This window comes from Chionomys nivalis, chromosome 11 (genome assembly GCF_950005125.1).
Source record: "Chionomys nivalis chromosome 11, mChiNiv1.1, whole genome shotgun sequence".
In the NCBI taxonomy this organism is placed as follows: Eukaryota; Metazoa; Chordata; class Mammalia; order Rodentia; family Cricetidae; genus Chionomys; species Chionomys nivalis.
In genome coordinates this window covers 15,233,679-15,259,968 of record NC_080096.1, presented here as the reverse complement: position 1 = coordinate 15,259,968, position 26,290 = coordinate 15,233,679, and the positions used below count along the sequence as shown (strand labels likewise).

Below are 26,290 nucleotides of genomic sequence, written 5' to 3'. Positions count from 1 at the left end.
ACACCGAGGGGGACTGGGGCCCAGACAAAGGCACAGCCAGCCGCGCTGCAACTCTAGAGAGCCTAGCTAGCGGCCCGGAGGCGGGGGCCTACTCTTGGGGGGGCGGAGCCTGTTTTGTGGAGGCGTGGCAGGAGGCGCGGGGGCGGGACCTAGAGGACGGGGACAGACAGCTTTCGGGGCGGAGCCTGGCCTTGAGAGGCGTGGCTAGAGGCTTAGAGGTGGGGTCTAGGGCTTCTGAACTTGGCGCCTCGGGGGGCGGAGCCGGAGACCCGGGGGCGGGGAGTATGCGGGAGGGCGGGGACGGGGGTGTAGGAGAGGAGGAGGCGAGCAGTCCGAAGGACTCCGCAGGACAGCAAGCGGGTGGCTCCGGGCGGCGCCGTGAGAGCCAGAGAACGAGGCCCGGCCATGGCTCGGCGGGCAGTGGGCGCGCTGCTTCTGGGGCTGCTGCTGCACGCGCGACTGCTCGCGGTGAGTGTGCGTGGCTAAGGGCCGAGGGCGGGGGGCGCGCGCCAACTTGGCGGGGACACCGGAGGCTGCTCGGCTGGGACTCTGGCTCGGGACGGCCGCGCCCGCGCAGGACCCTGGCTGGCATTGGCCAGCGCCACCCAGCAGCGTGGAGTTTTTCCTAGGGGACGCCCCAGGGACCCAGCGTGGAGGTCAGGGGCCGTCCTTGCAAGCTTGGAAACTCGAGGGTCTCTGGCCACGTTGTTCAGGCTCAGATCGCCTCTGGGCATGGCTCGGCCTGCGGTTCCTGGGGCCCTGACGGAGAAACTTCTAGCAGGGTGGGAACTTGGCAGGACAAGGGTACCCCTTTCCGCTGCCAACTTGGCAGAAGGGGCATTCCGTCATGATGGGGACCCTGTCAGTCTTCGCTGGAACTTTACTATGTTATCCTCTGGGGAGACTATAGTCAGGCAGTCATACGTAAAAACTTGGAACAAAACTGAAGCCTGTGTGCAGCACCCTCTGCACCCTGGAGTCCTCCAAGCCATGACTAAATCCATCGCTGCCTTGCACTGAGGTCTCCGGAACACCTCTCAGAGGTAGTCCCACGTGGGTAAAGGGAACTCAGAATGGGAAGCCTCAGGGCAGCTGGGCCTGAATGGAATGAGTGCCCTGTGCAGTGCCTGTTATGACTGGGCCCAGGAGCAGCTGAGTTTCTCCTGTATTCTTCCCAGGTCCCCAAAGTGGGATGCTGTGTACCCCTACAGTTCAGCCCTTATTCAGAACTCACATGGGGCCAAAGGGAGGAGAAGGGAACTTTTGAGTCAGGAATCTTAAGACCTAGAAGGCATTTGGCAAGGGAGGCCCAGAGGACCCGAGTGACCTCAAGGAGGGCTGGGAGGAGTTGATGGGTTGACAGAGTGGAAGCTGAGGGTGGGGTCCATCTGGACCTGCTGCGGTGAGCCACAGAGCCCAGGTTCTCCTAGACAGTCTTCATCCCTGTCCTCTGTTTTCAGAGCCAAGAAGGTGACTTTTCCAACTGGGCCGGTATTTACCCAGTGACTGATTCTCTGTCCTTGCCTGGCTGGCTTGCTCTCACCTCTGCCCTCCTGAGTCACTCCTTAACCTCCCACCAGGCCTGACCCCTTACTGTTTCAGCCCCACCCACACAGCACCTCTCTTCCCCACCCTCCTTCCGAGCAGCCTTCTTCCTTAATCTGTCTGGCCTCTCACCGCAACCCTACAGAGCAGGGCAACTGCTGTTGCTGCCCATTCAGCCTGAACTTGCAGCTCCTAAAACTGACTTTCTCTTCCCCGAGGCAGTGACCTAGACCTGGAGTGCTATCTTTTCCTGACCTCCCCCCTACTCAGCTCGACCCCCTGTTGAGGGCTCCCCCAAGCACGGACTGCACAATGGCAGGAGTGGTGGGCGGAACTGTTTGCGGAGGGCCTGAGGAATTCTGCTGAAATTCCCTGACTGCCACCACTGCCCGATTCACTTGTTCATTCACCAAATCTCGATTGAGCAGCATTCTATGACAGTCACTAGGAGTCCCCTAGGCTCATTCGTTGGGAAGATACTTTCTGCACAGCTATTGTGCACTGGCACTTGGTGGCGCGAGATGATCTAGGTGGGCTAGGGCACGCCTTTCCAGGACTTCTAGGACTCAGACTAGTGGGCTGTGATGCTGAGGAGACAACAGGCAGCCCGTCCTGAAGCTCTAGCATTATAGATGCTGCAAGCAGTCACGTGGAAGGCATCACTGGAGTTGGGCCCCTCTGCCCCAAAGAGCTTAAGGGTCTTATAAACCCAGTTTCAGTGCCAGCTTCTCAGGTCTGAGTGTCGGCATCCATGAAATGGGTGGAGACACTGGCCAGTGCAGCTTCAGTAAGATCAGTTTTCAGCCCAGCATCCCAGCAAGTCCTGCCCACTGCTCTTGACCGCTTCAACCCTTCAGTTCAATTCTAGACAGAATCATGCGGTACGAGAGGGCAGCCTACACTGGGCCCAGGAGTCGTAAGTCTCACTGGAGGCAGGCACAGTGAGACAGGGTCTGTGATTATGTAGGGGAGTAATTTCTGTTCTGGGGAGAGGATGGGACCAGGCCTGGCTGACTCAGGCCTGCCCTGGCCTGTTGACCCTTTCCTTCCGAAGGCTGTCTTAGCCCTTCCTTTCTTGGGCCCAGCCCCACCGTTGATAGGAATCTTGAGGGGTGGCAGGAGTAATGACAGTGTTTTCCAGGCCTAGGAGGGAAGTGGTTGAAATACCTGCTTCCTGCCTTCCTTGGATTTCCTTGCGGGGAAGGCTGCTGCTGGTGGGAGTGGGGGAATTTCTCTTTCCTGGAGTGACTTCAGCCTTTCCCTCCACACAGCTGATTACCCTGTCCCCCAGCTGTTACCGTTACCCCCTTTGTTCCAGACCTGTGCCAGGAAAAGGGCAGAGTCGAGAGAGTGTGTGCATCAGGCTGCGGGACCATCCTCAGAGTCTGGGCAGAGGCTTCCCCACCCCCATTTCCCAGGCTGAGCTCTGGGTGTCTGAGGAGTCTCGCCCAGGCCTTGCTTGGCTTGGCCCGGGCCTGTTCTCAGAATGAGCGCAGGCAAGTTAGGATCTGTGGGCTTGAGTCTCTGTCTGGGAGAAGGTTAAAAAAAAAAGGTGCTCAAATATGATTAGGTTCAGGATTTGGGTGACAGTAAGCACCCGTAGGGATTTCTTGGGGTGCAGGCCAGGTAGAGGGACAGCACTGTAGATGGGTCACATATATTCAGTCTCCGTTGATTGAGGGACGCCGAGTTTGTCAGAGACTCCTCACTTGCTTCTGTTACTCCCTGCTCATCACGTCTCCTCCTTACTGAGAACTAGAAGCTCGCCCCTCAGGGCCCTGCTCCCTCTGTCTACCCTCTCTTGTGCTTTACTAAGTTTCTGTTTTCCCTTGCTAGTTTTTTCTTTCCGAAACCATTTTAATTTTTTTTGACAATTTGTATGTGTTTATAATTGTATTTTGGTCATTTTGTCTCTCTGTTATTTTCTCTCACATCCTTCCCCCCTTTTCGGGGCTATGTTTTAGACAGAGTGTCATGTATCCCAAGCTTGCTTGCCTCAAACTGACTATGTAAAGGATGACCCTGAACTCCTAAACCTCCTGCCTTCCCCATGTAAGTGCTGAGATTACAGGCTTAAGCCACCGTGCCTGGCTAAAGTTTTTGAGCATGCCAAACAAACTCCTACCTCCAGGGCCTTTGCATCTGGTTTTCCCTCAGCTTGGAACACAGGTCCCTGAATCCACAGCACCCTCTGCCTCCTATTTCTCAGGTCTTGATAATTCTGCCCTGCCCCTCAAGCCCAAACTCACCCACCCCGACCCCTCTGCTCTCTGTCCTCCCTCCCCTCGCACCTGCAATATTGAGAATTGAACCCAGGGCTTCTCACATGTTGCTGTATGTTCCAGGCTGAGTTCCATCCTTAGCCCCATCACTTTTTTTCTTTGTCACCCTCTAACCTGAATCTGTTCACTTGTTTATCCATCTCCTTTGCTCTGTTTAAGTTCTGTGATAACAAGACCTTATCTGTTTGTTTTTTTAAAAATCGTATTTATTTATTTTCTGTGTATGTGTTTAGTGGGGGTGGTACATGTGTGGCGGTCAGGGGACAAATTGCTGTAATTAGTTCTCCTTCTGTCTTGTGGGTACCAGAGATCGTACTTCGATTGTCAGGTTGACCACTGGCCCTCTTAGCTGGATTTTATTTATTCATTTGTCTTGCCTGCTCTCCGTTTTTATTCCTTTCTTGTGATGCTTGAATATTTTAAATTAATACTCGGATTAGATTTGTCCTTTGACACTTTCACGCACATATATGGTGCAAACTAGTCATTCTCACCCTCGCTCTCTTACCTTCCTTGTCTCTCACCCCCCACTCTTTCTGACATTCCCGTCTGTTTTGTTTTGTGACCCGCTGAGTTTAAACAAGGCTGTTTGTGTGAGTTATCCATTGGAATCTGGTGGGCTCTGCAGCAGACACATGGTTGAAGACAGTGGCTCCCCATCTCCCAGAATCTATCCACAGCCAAAAGTTCAGCCGTGAGGGGGTGTGCCTCCCTGAGTCCCTCTTCCACCCATGACTGACAGGGCCAGCCTTGTGCAGGCCTCAGTGCAGGTAACTGCGCCATCTGTTTTTGCTAACCCACATAGTAAGTGCTCCCTGAGTATGTCTGCTGAAATGCATTAAGCCTTGGAGACTAGCGTGGTCCCTAGAATCTGAGCAGAGGAAATGGAGGCACAGAGAGGTTAGGGGGCTCACCTACTTGCTCACTCAGAAGAGTCAAGTTTGAAGGTAGGCAAAGCTCCCCCTGACGCTGCCCACTGCCCCACCTGCCTGCAGCAACCACCGTCATATTCCTAAAATTCATATATTTATTAAGTATATGGTAGGCACGCACGCGATGTTCAGAGGACAACTTGCAGGAGTCAGTTCTCCTACCTGTGGGTCCTGGGCTGAGACTTGGGTCTTTAGACTTGTGTCCAGACCCTTTCACCCACTGAGCCACCTCCCGGGCCCCACCATCACATTTTGATGAAGCTCGTCACTGATGTCATTATCAGTAAGAACTCTGGCCCCACGTGGCACGGTGGTGACCCGGGGTCAGGACGCCAGGAGCTAGACCCCGGAGGAGTCATTTGTAGGCTTGTCGATGGCCCCTGAGGCCCTGCAGGCAGTTGCATGCAGAAGGGGCCAGGCTCTGAGGACCAGGTCTGTAGGATATGCAAGGTCTCTTACTCTATGTGCTGTTCATGATGAGGGAGACATATGGCCTGGGGCCCCACTGACCTGCAGGGAGCCTTTCCCTGTTCCTCAGCGGCTCCCCTGGTGTCTGGAGGTTAGGATGGCTCGGAAGAGGCCTGAGGACTGCCTGGCCTTGGATTGGAAGCTAGGGGTGGGATTTGGAAAGATATGGGTGCTGAATCATAGGCAACTTGGAGGCCAGACCTCTGAGTTCTGGACTTTCTTTCTGAGTTTGGGAGGGAAGGGGTGGCTCCCAGCCCTAGCCTTTCTCTCCTCTGGTCCAGCTCCAGCTGTGAGGACCAGGCTGAAGGAGGACAGAGAATGAGACTCAGCTCCCCGGTGGCTTCCTAATGGTCTGCCAGTACCTTCTTGCTCTCCCTCTTGCTCCTGCCAAGGACAAGGGGAGCTAGGTTGAGGGTCCCTGCCCTGTTGTAAGGCTGCCCCAGCCGGAGCCTTGGCCTTTTTGGCCCTGCCACCCCCTCCTGATCCTAGAGCCTGAAGCTGGCTGACTGAAACCCAGAAATATGTGTGGAACTCACTTCGTGGGGAGCCGCCAGCCTCACTACCCAGCCTGGTGGCGTCAGGCAGTGTCAATAATGGCCTTGAGAGGGGTGTGGCTCATGGCTGCCCAGGGGTGGCTGGGCTGGGGGGGGCACCATCATGAAAGCCCCGAGAACAAGGTGGCTCTTTGAAGACTGGGAGTGTGAGTCTGAGCCAACACCAGAATCACGCTTGCCTCTTTCATATGATGCTAGCTTGTGCCAGGGCCGCAAGGACATCCTAGCATCCCAGGGGCCTTTGGAAGAGACATCCCCAGGACCAGCCACTAGCACCTTTTTTTCCTTGGGGCATAGAGGAGGGCTTCCTACTGCTCTGGTTTTCAGGGATGCTCCCTGTGCAGAGGCTGACAGTGTGGATTAGACTGGTGAGTGATCCAGTGGTGTGGACTGGTATACAGGCTTTAACCGCAGCTGCCAGCGGGTGTGTATCACACTTAAAATTCACTTAACAAATATTTATGGAGCATCGTCTCTGTACTTGACCCTGTTCTAGATGTTATAAGTTTGCAGCAGAAAAACCAAAAAAGTCAAATTCGCTCTGCCTCTGGATCTTGTGCTTTAGCCAGCACAGAAGCCAGCTATACTCAGAGGGGGAAAGCAGAAAATGGTGTAGAGAGTGATGGTGTGGGGTAGGAAAAGCCCTGATAACACATTCTGGGGAGCGGAAGGAAGTGAGGGTTGGGCGGATGTATGTGGAAGGGCATCCAGGCAAGAGGAATGGTCAGTAAGGAGCCTGGAGGTGGGGGTGTGCCTGGCGTGTCTGTGAATGGTGCATGTTTGTGGTAGGCAGTGAGATGCTGACGAAGCCGGCAACAGGATGGCACAGACTTGGCTATGGCAAAGTCCTGGGGTCCGGAAGGCCCTGGTGCATTTTAAAAATGTTTTTATTTGGGGCTGGAGATATAGCTCAGCGGTTAAGAGCATTGATTGCTCTTCCAGAGGACCCGCGTTCAATTCCCAGCACCCACATGGTAGCTCAAAACTGTCTGAAAATGCAGTTCCACAAGATCTGACAACTTCACACCAATGCACGTAAAATAAAGTTAAATAAATCACTAAAAAATATTTTTATTTGTATGTGTGTGTATGTGAACATAGGGGCCAGAAGAGGGCATTGGAGTCCCTGGAGCTGGAGTTTCAGGTGGCTATGAGCTGCCTGGTGTGGGTGCTGGAAACCAAACCTAGGTCCCCTGCAAGTACAGCAAGTCCTCTTAACTGCTGAGCCGTCTCTCTAGTTCTCCAGCAGTGAAGTTTTAACAGGATGGCTGTAGTTGCTGTGGAGGTCAAAGGCAAAACAAGGAGTCTCTAACCCGGACCAGACATGGCAGAGCTAGTACCAGGCCCATGGATGGAGAGAAGTAGCCAAGTCTCCCACACGTCTTGAAAGTTGGGTTCACAGGACTGACTGCTTGGGAGTGGGTGGGATACAGAGTGGAGAGCTCCAGGGTCTCGGACTTGAGCATCCAGAAGGACAGAGGTGCCTTGGAACCATGGGACAACTCCAGAGAGCCTCATGTAGGAAAATGGAATGTGATAGGTAGTGGAGGGGCAGTGTGTGTGTGTGTGTGTGTGTGTGTGTGTGTGTGTGTGTGTGACTGACTAATGACAAGGCCAGTGGGCTCTGGTCCTCTCCAGCCACGGAACCCCTTTCTTCCCAGGCTGAGGCCTCTGTGGTAACATAGGGGTAGAGCGGAGGGCACTTGTGTCCACTTGTAGAACTCACCAGTAGGGATTCCTCAGAGCCCACAGCCAAGCCCCTGATCTCTGTTGTACATGGGGAACTGCATTTATGAAGCATGAGATCAGGGACTTGGCTCGCCTTGTTGCGGTTTGCTAGGGGCTAGGCAGAGAGCTGGCAGACCCTGGTCCAGTGAATAAGGTCATGGTTTTATGGAGGGTTGGGAAGGGTCTTCCTCTGGCCCTGGACTAAGATGAGCTAACTTCCCAGCAACTGCTCCTTTGTTGTGGCCTCGGGGGTGTGGGATGAGCTCTTTCCCTCGTCTGTGTCCTCCCTGGAACCTCTTTTCCTGGGTGTGTGGTACAAAGTAGTGAGCTCAGATAAGCCTGCTTTCAGTTCTGTAGATTATCCCTGACTGGTTGTGTGACCTTGCACAAGTTGCTGGACCTCTCTGACCCTTGGATCAGTTTTGAAATAGGCAATGCCTGTGTTGTAGTGGTTATAGGTTGACCAGATGGATATACTTGGAATGTGGTAGGTGTTGGATAGCTAGTGGCCGCTGTTAGATCTGTTCCTATGCAGGGCAAGGCCAACATGCTATTTGATGTAGAATTCCTAGTGCCTGGGGTTGAAGGAACCCTGGGCTTGTTGTAGGCACGGCTCCCTTTGCCTTCCTTCTTCAGGCTTGGAGCACCAGATGCAACTGTGCCTGATAGTCCCTGCCCTCCTTCCCTCTCTGAGGCCACAGCTGCAGGACAGAGTCCACCCTTCTATCCTGATTGCTCCTTCCTGGAGGGGGAAAAGAATGGGGGGGGGGGTCACACCCCAGGGTGTGGCTTGGGAAAGGCTGGGGCTTCTGGATAAATTCATTCCCTTCCCAGCTGTGTGCAGTCGGTAGGCTCCCAGCAGCAGAAGGTGTGGCCAAATGGCTCCCGTGGGTACAGAGAGGATGTTGGAGCATCTTGAGAGGAACAGGAGTGGGGGTGTCCTGGGACCCCATCCCAGCACAATCCCTCCTTTTAGTTTGGAAAATGCAGGACCTTGTCCAGGGCATAGCCCACCCTCTTTTGCCAGGACAGGGGCACCATACAGCTTTGAATCCGGCACTTGTAGGATCTCAGAGTCATCAGGACTAGGGAGAAAGACACACAAGGGTGCGTGATATTGCCCCTTGGGCAAGGCGTGGAGCAGACAGCCCTCACTGCCTACCAGGGTGGGTCACGCCCAGGTGTTTCATTTTTAACTCTTGACATCTTTCCCAGCTTCCTCAACTTCTGGTCACCGGGAAGGGGAGACAGCCAGGGGCTTGGCAAGGGGAGGCCTTCAGAGGTGGCCTGGGGTGACCTCCACAGATGCTTCTCCTGGGGCTAGGCTGGGAATTCCCAGCTGCCTCTGGCCCCTTCCCAGCCCACCTCTCCCATGAAGCCAGCCCAGCCCCCACCTCCTGGCAGCCCCTCCTAACCGCTGACTCATCCCTGACCATGTTTGGCGGCTCCAGTTTTCAAATAGTTGGGAACTGGGATCATGCCTCTTGTTGGAGTCCTGGCTGACTGGGGTGCGTTGAGACCGTACCGTGGCTTCATAAATCTTAGTCCCAGTGACCTCTGTCACTTTCCCAGCTTGCAACCCACTTTTGCTTTCTGCCTTCCTGTGACCCTGGATCCAGAAGAGCAGAGGCCCAGAATTCCCAGATAGGTCAGTCCCTTCTCTGACCCGGATCGCCTAGGTCACTAGTCTGTGTTTTGTAGTTGTTCACAGCTTCTGCGTTAAAGCTATCACCCTCAGGAGGCAGCCTGGCCTGTCGCAGGGCCTTTTCTTTCTGACCCTCATCTCATCTGCTCTCCCTGCTGTCTGTGGCCTTGCACTGTCTCCTCTCAGAGGAGCAAACTGAGACAGAGTGTTCCCAGCATCCACTCAGTCTGTAGCACCCCTGAGAATGGAGCCCAGGTTTTCTGACTCCCCAGTTTTCATTCTCTGCTTGATGGGTCAAGCTTAATTATTCTAGAGGGGGTAGGTAGTCTGGGAGCGCTGCCTGGAGGAGGGGAGCAGGCCCCGCTTAGCAAAGTATTTGAGCAAGGTGCATATCTGCCACCTGGGTCTAGCTGGCTTCTGCTTCTCAAATTTGGTTATCCCCCACCCCCACCCCTGGACTTCCATCTCAACCCTGGGAAGCTCCCCAGGCTGAGGTATGTGACTCCCACCAGCATTGAGCACCCTGCAATACTTGTCAGCCAGGTCCAAGCTTCCCATTGGGTTTCTTTAGTCTAGTGAGTAAAGCCAGCCTGTGTACCCTCGGTAATGAAAGACTGAAGGAGCCGGGCGGTGGTGGTGCATGCTCTTAATCCCAGCACTTGGGAGGCAGAGGTGGGAGTATCTCTGTGAGTTCGAGACCAGCCTGGTCTACAAGAGCTAGTTCCAGGACAGGCTCCAAAGCTACAAAGAAACCCTGTCTCAAAAAACCAAAAAGAAAAAAGGAAGGAAAAGAAAGAAAGACTGAATGATATATGATATACCATGTGTAGACACACTGAGAATATAGATGAGTTCCTAACTGTCACTCAGACAACGGTACATCTGTCCAACCGCTCATTTATTTAATCATCCACCTAACGTTCTGAACATTGTCGGGAGTATACCACATTTCCCAGATAAGGAGTAGTTTCAAAAACAGTGACCTGCCCGAGATCCCAGAGCCAGAGGCAAGACTAGCGTCACTGCCTTCTGGAAGGTCTTGAAGGCTGGGTTCCTGCTTCACAGCAGCCTTAGGACTGGGAGAAGCAGGACACCACCCTGAGTGCAGCCCAGCTCAGAAGTTCTTCATCCCCAGTAAGTCAGGCGAGGAAGAGACCACTTTGGTACCTGTTGTCAGGACAGGTTTCCTGGAGGAAGTGGCTCTGAAAGCAGGGCGGGTTTGGATGTGCTTAGGAAAGAGGAAGCAGCAGGCAGAGTTCCCAGCCCCCTCAGCCAACCTCAGCCTGGATCCTGTTGTTCCCATTGTATTGGAAGTGCAGGAACTGGAAGGAAGGACCTTTGTCTACTGCTAGAGTTGTTAAAGCTGGGGGAAGAATGAGAGGAAGTCCCCAAGATAGCTGAGGGTGACATCTACCTCAGCATCCCCCACCCACCTAGCCAGACAAGTAGGCAAGAGGTCGAGGCCTGGCTTCCGCTCGGCCACAGCCGCGCGCTTCATCCTTTTCGCTGAGACTCCATTTTCCTGCTCTTGCAGTGGGCCATGTTCTTGCTCCTTGGTCCTCTGCCAGCCTATGGCAGAGTAAAGGACTCAAGCTTCTCCCAGGAGTTAGTGGTAAAATGTTCTCAAGCCCAGGGTGGTCCCTTGGAATACCCTCCTGGCCGTCACTTCTGTCTGTCGTATCCTCCTTTCTTGATGCTACCGGCTTGTAGGTGCTGAGCCTTGAAATAAACGAGGGTCTGGGATTATTCTCTGTCATTCTTAGACATCCTAAGACATCCTTGAACCTGTCCCGTCCATCTGTATGTCAGTCCTGTGGTGATCTGACCCTGACCTCCGTGTCCTGTGGGTCTCTGATGCTGGGCAAAGAGCCACAGTCACCGTTAGTGTCTGGCAGTTAAGCACTGGACTAAGTCTCAAGAGTGCCAGAAGCGTGGGCTACTCGGCCAACCTTAGATTCTTGGAACCTAATCTCCAGATGCAAAATGGAACCATTCATTCATTTGTTCTACAAAACTCCCTCAAGTGCCCTCTCTATGACACGCCCGCGTCCTGAGCACGTGTCCTGAGCGTGGCTAAAGGAGCTGCCAGTGCCCTGGAGAGAGGGCCAGAGAGAAGAGATTTCCCGGGAAGAGGCCCGGAGGAGTCTTGCGCTCTCAAGCCTGTCCCAGCTCCCCTTTGCTACCCACTGACTGCTTCTGCATCCCTCTTTCCCCACAGTGAGCTGGTGGGAGGAGGGGCCCTGGGATTGCTAGGGCGGAGGAGAAGATTCTAGAAAGAATGGGAGTGTACTTGTTCACGATGAGTGAGTCTCAGGACAGGAAGAATCTTAAAGGGCTGTTTATACAGAGTCTGGGCATTTCCATCTAGGGTGACAGGAAGTGGCTCTCAGACCTCAGGTTGGGCTTAGACTCTGTGATATGAAGGAGGCTTGGTGTGGTGATTCATGCCTATAGTTCCAGTATTCTGGAGGCTGAGGCAGAAGGATCTCAGGTTCTGGGGCAGTCTGGACTATCTAGACAGGCCATGTCTTTAAAACCAACACAACAGCCGGGCGATGGTGGCGCACGCCTTTAATCCCAGCACTTGGGAGGCAGAGGCAGGCGGATCTCTGTGAGTTCGAGACCAGCCTGGTCTATAAGAGCTAGTTCCAGGACAGGCTCCAAAACCACAGAGAAACCCTGTCTCAAAAAACCAAAAAAAAAAACAAAACAAAACAAAAAAAACAAAAAAAAAAAAACCAACACAACAGCTGGGGATGGTGGCATATGCCTATAATCCCAGAAGATCAAGGAATTCAAGGCCAGCCTGGCTAGAGGAGACCCTGTCTTCAGCAGTCTCCCCCCACCCCCCGCCCCAGTTTCTCTGTGTAGCCTTAGCTATTCTGGAACTCTCTCTGTAATTCAGGCTGGTCTTGTGCTCAGAAAGCCACCTGCCTTTGCCTCCAGAAGTGCTGGGATTAAAGGTGTACATCTCTTCCACCCCTGCCTTTAAAGACCCCCCTGTCTTTAAAAGAATGGAAAGAAGGGGAGAGAGAGGAGATTAGAGCTCCCACAGCCCCTCCCCCCCCTTCACTTTTCCTAGATGGGGGAAGCAGAGGTGAATTCAAGCCTGGAACTGAGGTGTGGAAATGCCAGGGAAGGGTTAAGTGGGCCTGGGAAGGGGAGGGAACCAGGACACTGGGATAGGAATGTTCATGATAAGATCAAAGCCTGCTGCCTGCGGGGCCTCACCTCTGTTTCACCTGAGCAGTTGTGGGGAATTCTCCAGGCTGGAGGACCTGACCTCCCAGGGCAGGAGGATGGGGGCTGGGGTGTGGGGTCCCACCTTCCTACTGGTTACACTCCAGGAGGCTGGACTCAAAGCTTCCCACGTCCCATTGCTCTCTCCCGCCTCTGCAGCTCCCCTCCGTCCCCCCCCCCCCCGCCCACTTCTTGCCCTGGAGATGCCAGGAACCACCTGTACTTGGCACCTGAGGTGTGGGAGCATTGTCTCTAGCAGCCCATCTCTGTCGCCTGTCTCAGCTCTCTTAAACCAGATCACTTAAACCAGAATTAGGATTCTAATGAGGCTGAAGTATGCCACTCAGTCCAGAAAAGAGCCCCAGGACCCTTTTACACTAGGCAGGTAGCTTCCCTACCCCCAAGTTCTACATGTTGTACTTTGTGTCATGGGAAAGCAGGCAGGGCACACTGAGTCTCATTCCAGCCCTAACGTGGTGCTGCTGCCCTTGGGCTGGTAGGTTAACCTCTCTGAACCTCGCCTATCAGGTAGACGTGGTAATCGCTCTTTTGCAGGGGTTTGACCTTGTATATAAATCACTTTCAGCCAGAGCAAGGCATTTATTTGTTCATATCTAACAGGAACTGTTACTTTGTGCTTTTCCTGTTTCCCTTTACCACCTTTCAGTCCTAGGTGCTGTGGTTTACATTCCTTTTCTTTAGGGGAAGCTTCAAGCCCCAGGTCACTCCTCTTTGCTGAGAGATTTGTTTTGATACCCTCCAGACACCTGCTGGCTAGCCTGCTCTGGTGATGGACTGCAGGTAAAACATGAGTCTTAATTGGCTAGTGACCTGGTACCCCAGGCCTCACTGACCTAGATGTGTGCCTGCAGGACATCCCACACCCAGACTGGGAGGAACTGGCCTCGCTTTTCTAGCCTGTTCTGCTTTGGTTAATGATTTGGCTGTAGCAGGAGTGCCCGCCCTCCCAGTTCCCTAACCACTATGTCAGCGGCCTGGGTGTTCCCTGCTTTAATGTGGCAGCCCTGATCTGGGACCCTGGGGTGGAGAAGGGGACCCTGAGTCACAGCTTCTTCTCCTGGGAGCTTAGGGCCATAATATCAGGGTGAACTGTGGTTAGTGTCTATGTGTGCATAACTGAGAATATTATCCTAGGCCAACAGGCTGCTTCTAACATTGAAGCCTGCGTGCTCCTCTCAAGGCCCACTTCCTACAGGTGGTTCCCTGTGGGAGGTTTGGGACAATGAGGTTTGGCTCCCTACTCCCTCCTGCCTGTTCTGGGCTGTGTGACCTTGGGTAAGTCCCCTCCCTGTCTGGAGCACACACTTTATCTCCAAGAAGGGAGGGCTCACCCCTGCTCTGCAAGTGCCGGAAGTGTTTAGGTTATAATTAATAGCTGTGGAATGGCACAGCTACCCACTACTGTTGTAGGGCTCGCACTTAGGAGAAAGTGAAAGTTGAATCCCAGTGGGGTAATCAGGGCAACGCCACCCATGCACAGAAGCCTGAGGGCTTAGGAGGAGGAGGAGGGAGGAAGGGAACATACAAGGAGCTTGCATGAATGAAGAAGGGCAGGTAAGAACTGGGAATGTGACTTAGTTGGTAGCATGCTTGCTGAGTGTGCGTGAAGCCCTGGGTTCAATCCCCAGCCTTTCGTGAGCCAGGCATGATGGCGCTGCCTGCCATCCTGACACTCACTGTGATCCTGGCCCTCGGAGCTTCCAGTGTCGCTCTCTCTCCTACGGGCCCACCCCTCACTTCTTGCCCTGGCAGGTGCTGAAGCCAGGTAGAGGCAAGAGGATTATAAATTGAACATCATCCTCAGTTACACAGAAAGCTTGAGCTTCGCCTGGGCAAGATGAAATTTGGTTTAAAAGAAAACAGCAGGAGCCGGGCGATGGTGGCGCACGCCTTTAATCCCAGCACTCGGAAGGCAGAGGCAGGCGGATCTCTGTGAGTTCGAGACCAGCCTGGTCTACAGAGCTAGTTCCAGGACAGGCTCCAAAGCCACAGAGAAACCCTGTCTCGAAAAACCAAGAAAGAAAGAAAGAAAGAAAGAAAGAAAGAAAGAAAGAAAGAAAGAAAGAAAGAAAGAAAGAAAGAAAGAAAGAAAGAAAGAAAGAAAGAAAGAAACAGCGGGATGGGGTCCAGGTAGGGTGGGGCTGGAACCCACCTCAGCCTTCCAGCTTGCTCACTCCTGAGCTGGGTCCCGGGGCTGGAAGAGAGCAGACTACTTATTCTAGGGCTATTAGGGCATTTCCCCATCCTGGCAACTGCTATTTTGAGAGCCCCGGGGAGCAGGGACGCTGGTTAAATTAGGCAATGAGGCTCCAGGAGGAATGTGTGAGGAGCCTGGCCGCTGGGGCCGCAGGGATAGCTCAAGGCGTGTCACTCTGCACAAAATGACACCACAGTTTGGACCTCTTTATAAGGCGATGGAGGGGAACCTGACGGAAACCACGGCCGAGGGGTGGGGGCAATGCCATGGCCTCTTTTGGCTGGCCTGGTGAGGAGCAGGGTTGAGGGCTGGCCTCCACAACTCCTTGCTTGTGGCCGCTGCCTGACGTGGGTGGGGTTTGGGGTGGTATGATGCGTGGGAAGGATGGATGGGCAGTCTTGGCCTTGAATCCTTCTTCTGCCTCTCTCTAGCCTTAGGCTCCCTGGCAGGCCACTGGCGCTCGTGGCCCAGTGAAAGACGCTCTTTGTGGAGAGCACAGTGTAGTCTGAGCCCCTTGTGGTCTTGTGATTGATTACAGGGGAGGCTTCTGTAGCTGCAGGGTGGACCTCACCTGGGAGATCTTTAGGAATGTGACCTCAGCCCCAGCCCCAGCTCAGATGAGCAGACCCAAGGTTCCCAAGGTGTTGTGGGAAGCCTCGCTTTGCTGGCCATCCTGTTTCATCTTGGAAAACATCCTGTGGTGTAGGGATGGTCAGATGCTATGGCAGGGCCAACCAATCATACTCTCCTTTGGTCCACCTGGGGGCTGGGGTTCCAAGGGATGGGGAGTCAGAGTCCTGGCAGGAGCAGCTCCTGAGGCCACAGGACACTCTCCATCACTCCCAGCCTTGATACCCCCAGATACTGGTGTCCCCAAATCACTTCCAGCGTGTACTCCTGTCCCAGAAAAGGAACATCATGCTGCTGTGGCCTGTAGCGGTGACAGCCTTCTCTCATAGGAAGGAAGGAAAAGAAGGAGGCAGGAGGAGGAAGGAGAGCCAGAGGGGCCTTGGTTAACCTTATTCCTGTGTCCTCCTCCCCTCACTGCTGCGTCCCAGACTAAGTGTGCCCAACAAAAAGTATTTGAGGCACAGTGGGGGTAGGATCCTGTTTCTCCCAAATCTGTCACCTCTTTATACAGAAAATGAGCCAAGCTGACCTTTATTTATATAGCTAATTGGCACTCTCTTTTCTTGACTTAGTTTTTCTGTCTTGGGGGTTGGGGATGTAGCGCAGATGATAGATTACTTACCTATCAGCATGCATCAGGCCCTGGGTTCTAATCCCCAGCATTGCATAAACTCAGACGTAGTGTTGCGTTCCTGTGGTCTAGGACTGCCAAGAGTTTGAGGCCATCCTGCGGTACAAAGGAGAGAATAAAGGAAGAAAAAGAAAGAATGAAGGAACTAAACTACCTATGTATATATTTTAAATATATATGTTTGAGGGCTGGCAAGGTGGCCGAGTGGTAAGGACACTTGCTGCCAAGCCTGATGCAATGAACTGAGTTTGATCTCCAGAACCCACGGTGTAGAAAGAAAGAACCAACTCATGAAAGTTGTCCTCTGACTTCCACAAGCTTGCCATAGCGTGCAACTCGCACATGGGTGGACACATATATACACATACACACACAGTAAATAAACGCCATAGAAATCATTATATAAAGTTGGGCAGTGGTGGTACACGCCTTTAATCACAGCACTTGGGAGGCACAGGCAGGCGGATCTCTCTGAGTTTGAGGCCAGCCTGATCTTCTTTCTTCTAGATTTATTTATTTATTAGGTATACAGTGTTCTGCTGGTATGTATGCTTCACGCCAGAAGAGGGCACCAGGTCTCATTATAGATGGTTGTAAGCCACCATGTGGTTGCTGGGAATTAAACTCAGGACCTCTGGAAGAGCAGCCAGTTAGCCTGGTCTACAAAGAGAGTTCTAGGACAGCTAGAGCTGTTACACAGGGAAGCCCTGTCTCAAAAAAAAAAAAAAAAAAAAAAAAAGTGCACACACACACACAGAGACACATACACATGTAATAAAAAAATCCCCCAAACCAAAAAACTTATATCTGTCCCCAAGGGACTTTGGCTCCGAATGAAAGCAACTCAAATGACTGTAATTAGGACCCAGTCTCTCTCACTGTAAGGTAGAAATTAAGGCCCACAAAAGTTTGAGAGAGAAAGGTGGCTTTGGTCAGAGATCTCAAAGTAGAGACTGCAGCTGAGCTGGCCTGGATGATGGACATGTCACAGAGGGCCTCAGAGCACCCCACGAGGAAGGAACCACACACACAAAGGCCTAGTGGCCCTGTGTTCCTTGGGGTGGGTACCACCCAGTTCTGTGGCCCACATGGGATCTAGGGTGATGCAGAAGGACACACAGCTCCCTGTTCTTACAAGGAAAAAGTCCCCATGTCCATAGGGACTTGGACCCTCACCAGCTGGGATATTCGGTCATCTTTCTGCCCTTTCTTCATGTCAGAAAAATCAAAGCCCTTTTACAAATGGCCGCCAGGACTTCTGGTCTCTGCGTGATAACCCTCGTAGCTGGCAGAATTGGGATGGAAAGCAAAGGGACTTGATATCTTGATTAACGAGGTGGCCTTATCTCCCGCACATGTATGATTTCCGTTAGACTTGCCCAGTGCCGCCGACAATACCCGTGGGTGGGGAGCGCTGGGTGGGGGCCAGGCACGCACTCCCATCTCCTCTGTGACTTGCCAGCTACACAGCTTTGACCTCGGGCAAAGCCTCGGTTTCCTCCTCTGTGGATGGAGGCTGTGATGGCGCCGTCGGACTTGTCTGTGGTAGCCAAGAGCCTTATATGGCTGCTTTAAAAAAATGAAGTGTAGTGACGGAATGTTCAAGATTTTAAAGTCCACAGTGCCTCTGTTCACTTTCTTAGTGACAGGTCCTCAGTAGTCAAATGTGGCACGTGTACACTTAGCTGGTTGGTACAGGAGCAGGACCCTGTCATCTTGGCAGAAAGCAGTTGGGTCGGATGTGTTCTGGGAAGTACTGTGTGCCTTCCGCAGGGAGCTGTCCGGGTCATCATCTCTACACTTCTCCGTCCCATTTGGCACCACCCAGGTCTCAAATGGAGCCAAACTAGACTGTCCTTGCTATGCTGGGCCAAACACAATGATCACAGCGGCTATGGTCAAGTCCTTTAATCCTTCCCCTTGGTATGTCATCATAACGATAGCAAATCTGTGACTGTCCATCACCATCCCTTGACAGTCCACTTCTTTGAGCCTGGCTCTTCTGCTCTCTTTGTCCAGCTGCTGGCACCTGGACCCTCTATCACAGCCTCTGTGATTCCCAGAGGGGGAGGGAGAGAGGCTTCTGCTATGTGTCCTGAGCTCCCAGCAGGGGTGCCGGCTGCCTGGGCCCCTCAACAGGGTGGATGGTTTGTTGTGACGGGGGCAGTGGGCATCCTGCCCGCTCCAGCGCCTAAACCTGGGCGCCAAGCATGCTGTTTGCACTTGGCCAGGCTTTGTGCTGGCCTGCTGCCCACAAGGGCCGCTCTGCTCTGGCACCCTGGTAACAAAGGCTGCTCCGGAGTGTGGAGAACTAAGCCTGGGCTGAGTCCTGGAGCTGAGAGACATGTCTACCACTTGTGGTGAGTTCCTGGGTGCTGAGTGGGGACAAGGCCCCGGCAGACATAGGCAGGGTTGTGGACCTTTAGGAACCAGGCTAGAGATCACCACCCTGGTCAGTTCAGGTAAGCATGGTCTCTACCTCACACCTGTACCTGTTGGGGAAGGGCTTTGGTCTAGGGTAGTGGAAAAGCTGAGGTTCAGCTTTTCATCTTTGCGTCTGATGTCCAGCCCCTCATCTTTCCCCCCTTCTGGCTCTTCCTCAATTACACAGGAGATAAAAGGACCAGGCATGCTGGTCCATGAGGAGAGAGGATATGAGACTTGACAAGAAGAGACATCTTATCAGAGCCCCAGGCTGGCCTGGGCGGAAACCAGAGATCTGATTCCATTGCCTTCTACTTTTTATCCATTCTGCTCCTCCCTGCCGGAGAACTAAGGACACCTATACTCGAGCACCCAAGCACTTCTCTGGGGAGGAAGTGGAATCCTGGCCTCTCTACATTCTCAGGAGAATGAGGAGCCCTGAGAACACCCAGCTCCCAGGGCTGTTGTAAATGACCCAACCCTTAAAAGTTTCCAGAACATTCTTAGGATCCTTCTGTCTTAGGGTTGATGCGCCTCTGCTCTTCTTCACGGCAGGCACCCATTCCTCCTTTTCTCTCATGGCCCTCCCCTTGCATCATGACTAACAGCCTCTATCCAGTCGCTCTGCTTGCTCACCCTGCCACTTTTCTTCTCTTGCCTTCTCACAGGCACGTTTTAGGGTACTTTATGGTCTCTCACCACAGCTTATCAGCTCCCCGGGGGCTGAGGCATGTGCTGCCCTTACCTGCTTCTCTCCCAGAGTTACCCTGTCTGGTTCCTCTGCATGCTAGCCCGCTGGCCCTAGTGCCCAGCCCTTTGTGCTTTGAGCTCATCGTTAAGAATGAAACAGAGATCTCAGCGGGCGCCATTGGGACCTCTGAATCTGATGTAGAGTGAAAAGCGCTGTGGTGACAACCTCACTGTCACCCACCTGGTGGTATGTGATAGAGCCAGACTGCTTGGTTCAGCCCCAGAACTCATACTGTGTTGTCCTGTGTACTGGGCCAACAAATCAAGGCCTTCTTCACCCCAACTGGGGCCTCAGAAGCCACTTGTAACTGGATCTAACAGACTAGGTTTAGGGGTGATGTCCATCTCCTTGGATCCCCTTTCTGCCTTCTCTCCTGGGATTGACTAATTACAGCAGGGATTTCTGTAGTTGCCCTGTGGTCCCAAGGCTAGGACAGGGAGCAAAGAGTGGACCCAGGTCCCCAGTGTTCCTGGGGTGTTTAGGGGCAGGTGGACAGGATGCTCTTTCCCCCTCCCCTGGCAGCAGACATTCCTAGTCAGAGGTGACAGGCAGCAGGGAGATTTACTATTTCCGGTAACCAGAGTCCCTGGCAGCGGCAGCGTAGCTCTCCCTGCCAAGGACTTGCTCCTCTTGCTTGCTAGCCATTCCTACCTTTCTGGGCTGGCCTGTTTGGGACTGGATTTTTGCTGGAGGGACCTCTATAGTCCCAGAGGTTGAGACCTGGTGGAACTCAGGTCCCATCTCACCCCCACCCCCAGCCACAGTACTCCCCAAACCCTCCTCCCAGCCTTGGGGAGTCCCTGTCCCCAAGAAGGGAAGAAGTGGCTATGGAAGGTGATAGGTTCTGTGTTAGCAGACAGAAAGCCTGGGCCCTGGTTCATCCTACCCCATCATGTGCCTGGCAGGCCCTTCCTCTCCAGAGCCGGGTCTCCTTGCACCCTGCTTTGCCCTGGACCGCTGCCACGGGGCTTTCGAAATGAGAAAATTAGGCTCAAGTGTTGTGTCCTAGTAGCCAGCAGCGTTGAGATGGCATTTGACCAGCCCCCCCCCCCCCCTTTGCTGGTCCCACTCACCATGCTTACTAACCCTCTCTATGCCTCTCTTGTCCCTTCTGGTAAATGAAGGATACCCGCTCAGGTGATTCCTTCCAGCCCTTGGTGGCGTAGGTTCTGGGAATGCTCCAGAATGCTGTGGCCATGTCTCTCTCTTGAGTCTTAGTGACAGAAATTGTTATTCCTGGTAGTTCTGGGGAGCACACTCTTGGTGGTGGGTTTGAGGAAGGGAGGAGGGGTGAGAAGGAAGAGGGGGAACTTAAAAGTAAGTGCCCAATGCAAAGCCCTTAGGTGGTTTTGCTGAACAAGATGTCATTTTTTATTTCCTTTTTCTAGTTGAGAAATAGAGGCTCAGAGAGGTCAAATGAATTGCCCAGGACCACACAGCTAGACAGCTAACTGCCCAGCTAGTGTCCAGTGCCCAGTGCTGGGAGTGGCGCGTAGCTGTCACACACTTCCTAGGATGGCTTCCGATGTGTTAATAGAGCACATTAAATGCCTTAGTCTTTCCCTAGAAGTACTAACATGCTGCAGTGATTTGAACACCTCTGTGTCCAAACTACATTTCCCAAGCTGCCTCCAGCACCCGTAACTAGCCCAGAGAGCCTTTGTTCTACAATTTCTTGAGTTTTTGCCTTGGAAAATAAGGTCAGTGTTAATTATGGCTGTGCGAGAGTTCAGAGGAGAGAGAGGCGTGTGGGCTACAGCTGACTGGGGTTGGAGAGCGGAGGGAGTCCTGAGGTAGGCCAAGTTCGCAGTTGCTAAGAAGAACCCCCGAAAAGTACCCACAAAAGGCAAAGGGGATTGTGGACAGAAAAGTCAATAGGGCCTCCAGGCCATGTTCCACCCGCAGACTTTTGCTCCAACCCTCCACCCTTAGCCAGATTCCCAGAGAACTAGGTAAAGGGCTGGGGGTAGGTGGGGTAACCAGCCTGGCATCCTGGCCAGTGGGACAGCTAGGCCCTTGGGACTTGAGCAGTGGCTGCCTGAGAACTGAGATAACCCCAGCCAGCTAGCACTGCCTCCTCCTCCTCAGCTTGCTGTGGGGCCCTTGGCCCCAAAGCCCCAGCAGCTGTCAGCCGGGAAGGGTGACAGAGGAGGGCCAGAGGTGACTTCCCAGGCTGCTCCTCTCCTTCAGCTGGGGCCGAGCCCAGCGCTGTCATCAGGGGCAGTACTTGTTCCCGAGTCCACACCCTCCTCCTCTGCTTCCCCCTGTCCTTAGCCCGGCCTCTGGAAGAGGTTGGGGCACATGGGGGGGGGGGGCATGGTCACATCCTTTAGTTCCTTTGATCTCACTAAAGATCTGAAGACGCCGAGTTGAACGTCCTGTTTTTATACAAGAGGAAACAGATTCAGAGAGGCCAAGTGACTTGCCGAAAGTCACAGAGCTTCATCGTAGTTAACCTTTGACTTCTGGCCCCCAGTTCAGTGTCCTCCTCTCCTATCTTTAAGGCTCACTCATGCAAGGTGACAGAAGCTTCACGGTCCCATTCCCAGCTTGGCCACTCAGGCATGCTGATGGATCATTTCGGATGGGACTTCCATGTTTTTGCGTCTAAGGTCTGATGACAGTAGTATTAGCCTCTTGGAATTGAGGCAATTAAATGAGATAATGCGTTTACAGTGGTACTTAGCCCAGGCTCACCCACAGAGCTCGTAGGAGCAGGCAGCATGGTCATCATAGCGTGCTCACCATTTGTACGCGCTACAGGGGTTCCAGAAACATCCTACGAGCATTTGTACCACTCGGTAAATATTTGGCACCTACTGTGTGCTAGGTGCTGGAAGAAAGAGCAGTGAAAAACTGACCAAACTCCCCCAACCCACTGCTCACATTTGCTCCAGTCCTCTTGGAGTGACTGGAAAGACACGCCTTCGTGTTAACCGCAGAAGCCTCTGGCCAGCTCTGCAAACATGTGGGTATTGTGATCCACATACATGAGGGCTGCAGATGAGCACTCTCAGACCCGGAGATCATGGAAAAACGGCTGCTCAGGGCCTAGAACTCTGCTTGTGTCTTGCTACTGCTGCTGACCGTGAGAGACACTTAACGCTCAATTCCCCAGGGCCCCAGCCTGAAGAGATCATTGGAAGTGCTAGGGCTTGCTGCCATTGAGGTCTGGGCAGTGACAAAGTTCAGGAAGGTCTTGTGGAGGGTAAAGCTTCTTGTTCCCCAGGGAGGAGGCCCAGCCAGGTCTTTAAATACTCCATGATACCCAGAATAGCCCCCATTGTCTTGGCCCAAGGTTGAGGCAGAGAGAGAGCTTGCTGAGGCAGAGAGAGAGAGCTCGCAGAGCCTAGCTGATCCTGAGGGAGGCTGGGCTTGGAGGTGGGGGCGGCAGGTCCAGGATGTTTCCCTATATGGTGTTTCTATGTTTCTGCTAATACTTTCCCCTTTGCCTCCTGCAGGAAGGCCTGGGAAGGGCTGGGTAGCAGCATGAGTAACAACGGTGCTGCCAAAGAGGGAGCCAGTGGGTGGGGACTCCCAGGGAGGCCTGCGTGCCTGGGGTAACGTGCCCTTTTGTGTGTGAGGGATATGTGCATTGGCTTACAGGGCCCTCCTGTGGGCAGGCCTAGCCCAGTCCCCGCCCAGGGCCTCCTGGCACCTTTGCCAGCTCTGGCTATTTTGCACACTGGGTACGTTTAGGTTTGCGGAGTGATGGATGATCCTACCCAGACCAATGATGCTGGGATGAGGTGTGTGGAGGGCACTCCCTCCACTCCGTCCACCCTGATCCCTGGAGCCTGACTCTGGCCTCAGCCCCAGAGGGTCTCAGTCAGAGGACTGTGAGGGACGCCAGCTCCACAGACAAGGCAGAGTTCACCAGAACAGCCTCTTCCTAGGAGCGACCCTACTCACTGGATCAGGAATATTTGTGTTCCTCTTAAGAATCAGGACATGGAATCCTGGACGGCTTGGATTCCTTACTCCCCACGGACCACTGGAAAGCCTGAGATTTGGCACTGACTGGCCAGCGAGTCTGTCAGTCAGGCTTGTCTGTCTGCCCACCCCTGGGTTCTGACAGATGGATGTGTATTTTATTTATTTCCTCTTGCTATTGTGCATTCATTTTGCAGGCTCCCTGAAGCAGCAAGAGTAGGGAGACCCCAGTCCAACTCCTATGACCTGGCTTGTCCTGACTTTGCCATTACCTCCAGTAGCTGTGAGGCTTGGATTTTAGAATCCTAAGGTTTTGGGGTTTCAGTGTGCTAACACTACAAAGCCAGAAGGAAACCCAGAGCACATGGAAGCTGGTTTGCTCTGGAGCTGGAGTTACAGGCAGCTGCCCAACATGGGTGCTGGGAACCAGGCTCAGTATGTTCTCTGCAAGGGCAGTAGGAAGTTTGCAGGGAGGCAAGGTTCCAACTTACACATATTTGGGAACTGGGAATTAGGTGATCTCTTCCCTCATGAGGTGGGGAGATAGGCTGGGAGTCGGCGGGGGGGGGGGGGGCAGGGTGCCTGGCTCCATTTTCTTACACCAGGCTTTCCCAGGTGCACTTGTCTGCATAGTCCTCAGACAGATCCTGACCCGGGGCTACTGTGCCCTGGGATGGACATTTGCTGAGAGGAAACGGGCTCCTGCTCATTTCCATCACAGCAGCTATGGGCCTGGGCCGCTGCTGTTTCCTCCCTGCCCGGGAAGCAGATGAGGAAATCCTAGGGCAGGGATGCTGGCCTCCTTGGCCCAGGATCCAGCTGCCATTCAGCCTGTTTTTTCCTGTGGAAGATGCCCATGGCAACGGTATTGAAAAGCTCATGGAAGCCTGACTGCCTGCTGTCTTGAATAAGGCCCTAGCACGAGAAAGTTCTGGCTCCACCCATCTCTGAGGCCTCTGCCTGTTCCTTGGGACACTCTTCAGAGACTGTAGTAATCCCTTGCCCCTCAGAGGTGGGTATCCAGCAGGAAAGCCCAGGCACTGGGGGCAAAGAGATGCCAGGAAGTGGGACTAGATGTGGAGTTCCTTCTAGGCTTGTACCCAGGGGTCCTGGGTTCAGGTCTTACAACTCTGTCACTATGGGCAAGTTGACTCTCTGAGCCTCAGGTTCTTCACTGGTAAACCCCAGCGAAGGCTTTTTGTTTGTTTGTTTTAAGATTTATTGCTGGGGCTGGAGAGACGACTCAGTGGTTACGAGCACTTTCTGCTCTTCCAGATGTCCCAATTCAGTTTCCAGCACCTGTATTGGGTAGCTGACAACCACCTCTAACTCCAGCTCCTTCTGCTGACCTCCCTGGGCTTCTGCACACACAGGAAATGCATCTACATAAAATAAAAAATATGAGGCTAGCCTGGACTACAGAGCTAGTTACAGCACAGCCAGGGCTGTTACACAGAGAAACTGTCTGGAGACATTCCTCCAATAAAAAAAGAAAAAGATTTATTTTCACTATTTTTAATTATGTGTATGAGGATGTGCACATGAGTGCCGGTGCCGGGTACGGGTATGTGCCAAGGGCTCTAATCCCGTCTCTTAAATTGGAGTTTTAGTCCAGTATGGGTGCTGGGGCTCGAACTCAGGTCCTCTGCAAGAACGAAAGGTTTTCTTAACCACTGAGCCATCTCTGCAGTGTACCCCAACCCCCATCCGTTCTTGAATTTAACCAATATGATGAGCACCTGCCTTGGACAGGGTGTTAGCGGAACAGCTGCAGGGCACGTGGCAGAGGCCCTGCCTGGGTGGAGCCTTCTAGTGGAGTGGAGGGAGCACAGGTAAATGTGCCGACAGAATGAAGTGTCAGGTGAGGGCTAGGAGGAGGGGGAGGGAGTACAAGGGAGCTAGCAAGGATTCCAGACCTGGAGTTTGCCTGCACAGGTCTCTAAAAGGTGACATTTGAGCAGAAACTGGGGGAAGAGAGGGCTGACTGAGAGAATGTGTTGGAGCAGGGATTGAGGCAGAGAACGCCGCAAGTGCCAAGGCCCTGGGGTAGTGGGAAGGGGCTAGGTGTTTTTGGAGATTATCGAGAAGGCAATGTAGCTGAAAGAGGGAGAAAGGAACAGAGGAGGTTGGTAGGTATGTGTGTATGTCTGTCCGTTTGTTCGTCCGTCCGTCTGCCATCTGTCCACCAGTTGCCATAGTGAGGCAACATTTTCTTCTCACCGTTTGGTGGCCTGAAGGCAGCAAAAAGACTTGATACAATAGGTTTAGGGGGTAGGCTTGTCATAATTGGTGTTCTATTTCAACGGAAGTTGGGGGAGCAGCCCCAGCCTCATTAGAGAAATCTGCAGGTGTGGACAGGCCCAACCAGATGGGACTGGCCTAAAATTTCTACAGACAGGCCAGTGCCCCGTAGCAGCAGGGCTGCCAGGAGCCAGAGAACCTGAGACGTAAGGCAGGCCAGGGACAGGAGGTGGCACGTGAACCCTGCAAGCAGTTGGCACTGGCTGTGCTTGGCAGACAGTGTCCAGTCCTCAGGGACCTCCTACCTGGAAGCTGTACCCACCACCATCCTTGACTGTACCTGGCCTAAGGGTGGGGTAGGAACACTTCCCAAAGGGATTCCTGTGTGTTCCCTGGAGCTGGACAGCAGCTACCCCGGCCTGGAGGGTGCTGTTCTTGGGGTGTGTTTGGGAGCCTGAAGGGAGTATAGGCTCTGTGGGGACTGAGAGCCTTCAGGGTCCACAGCGCCGCCGCTGAGGGCCAAACATTGGAAGTGGGAAAGCGCCCAGCGTTGTTCCCTGGTGCCCTCTACCACACATGCCCTCTGCCTGCACTGCGCCCTCCTGCCCCCCACATGCCTCAGGCCCTCCTGCCTCTGAACCCGTATGCCCTCCTACATCCAGCATCACGTGTCCCCTGCTCTACTTCCACTCAGGCAAAACTTCTCAAGACCAGCTCCCTCTCTGCCCCCTGGCTAAGCGAGGGACCTCTCTGTGTACCCCCAGCCTCTGTCCTTCCCCCACAACCCTTCTCACACGATGTTCTCTTCACTGGGTGACTAGTCTGGACCCCACAGAGTTCAGAGAGCTCATGTAGTCCATCCAGGCTGGCTCAAACTCACTACATGACTGAGGATAGCCTTGAAGTCCTGGTCCTCCTGCTTCTGTCCCCTAGGTGTTGGGATTGCAGTCACACAACACCACACCCAGTTTATGGCTTTGTATGAAACCTAGGGCTTTGTGAGAGCTGGGCAGATAAAATAAATACCCTGCCTGCTAAGTCACTGCCCCAACCCTTGTTTTTGATGGT

At 53.4% G+C, this 26,290-nt stretch overlaps 1 protein-coding gene across 1 annotated transcript in view; it reads left to right on the top strand.

Moving 5' to 3' along the window:
• Positions 1–328: 328 nt before the first annotated feature.
• Positions 329–26,290, top strand: part of Hspg2 (heparan sulfate proteoglycan 2) — a 102,144-nt gene continuing 76,182 nt past the window's right edge. Inside the window, exon 1 of the mRNA XM_057783679.1 lies at positions 329–468. Coding sequence (XP_057639662.1) covers positions 406–468 — 63 coding nt within the window. The 5' untranslated portion in view covers positions 329–405. The remainder of the gene's footprint in view (positions 469–26,290) is intronic.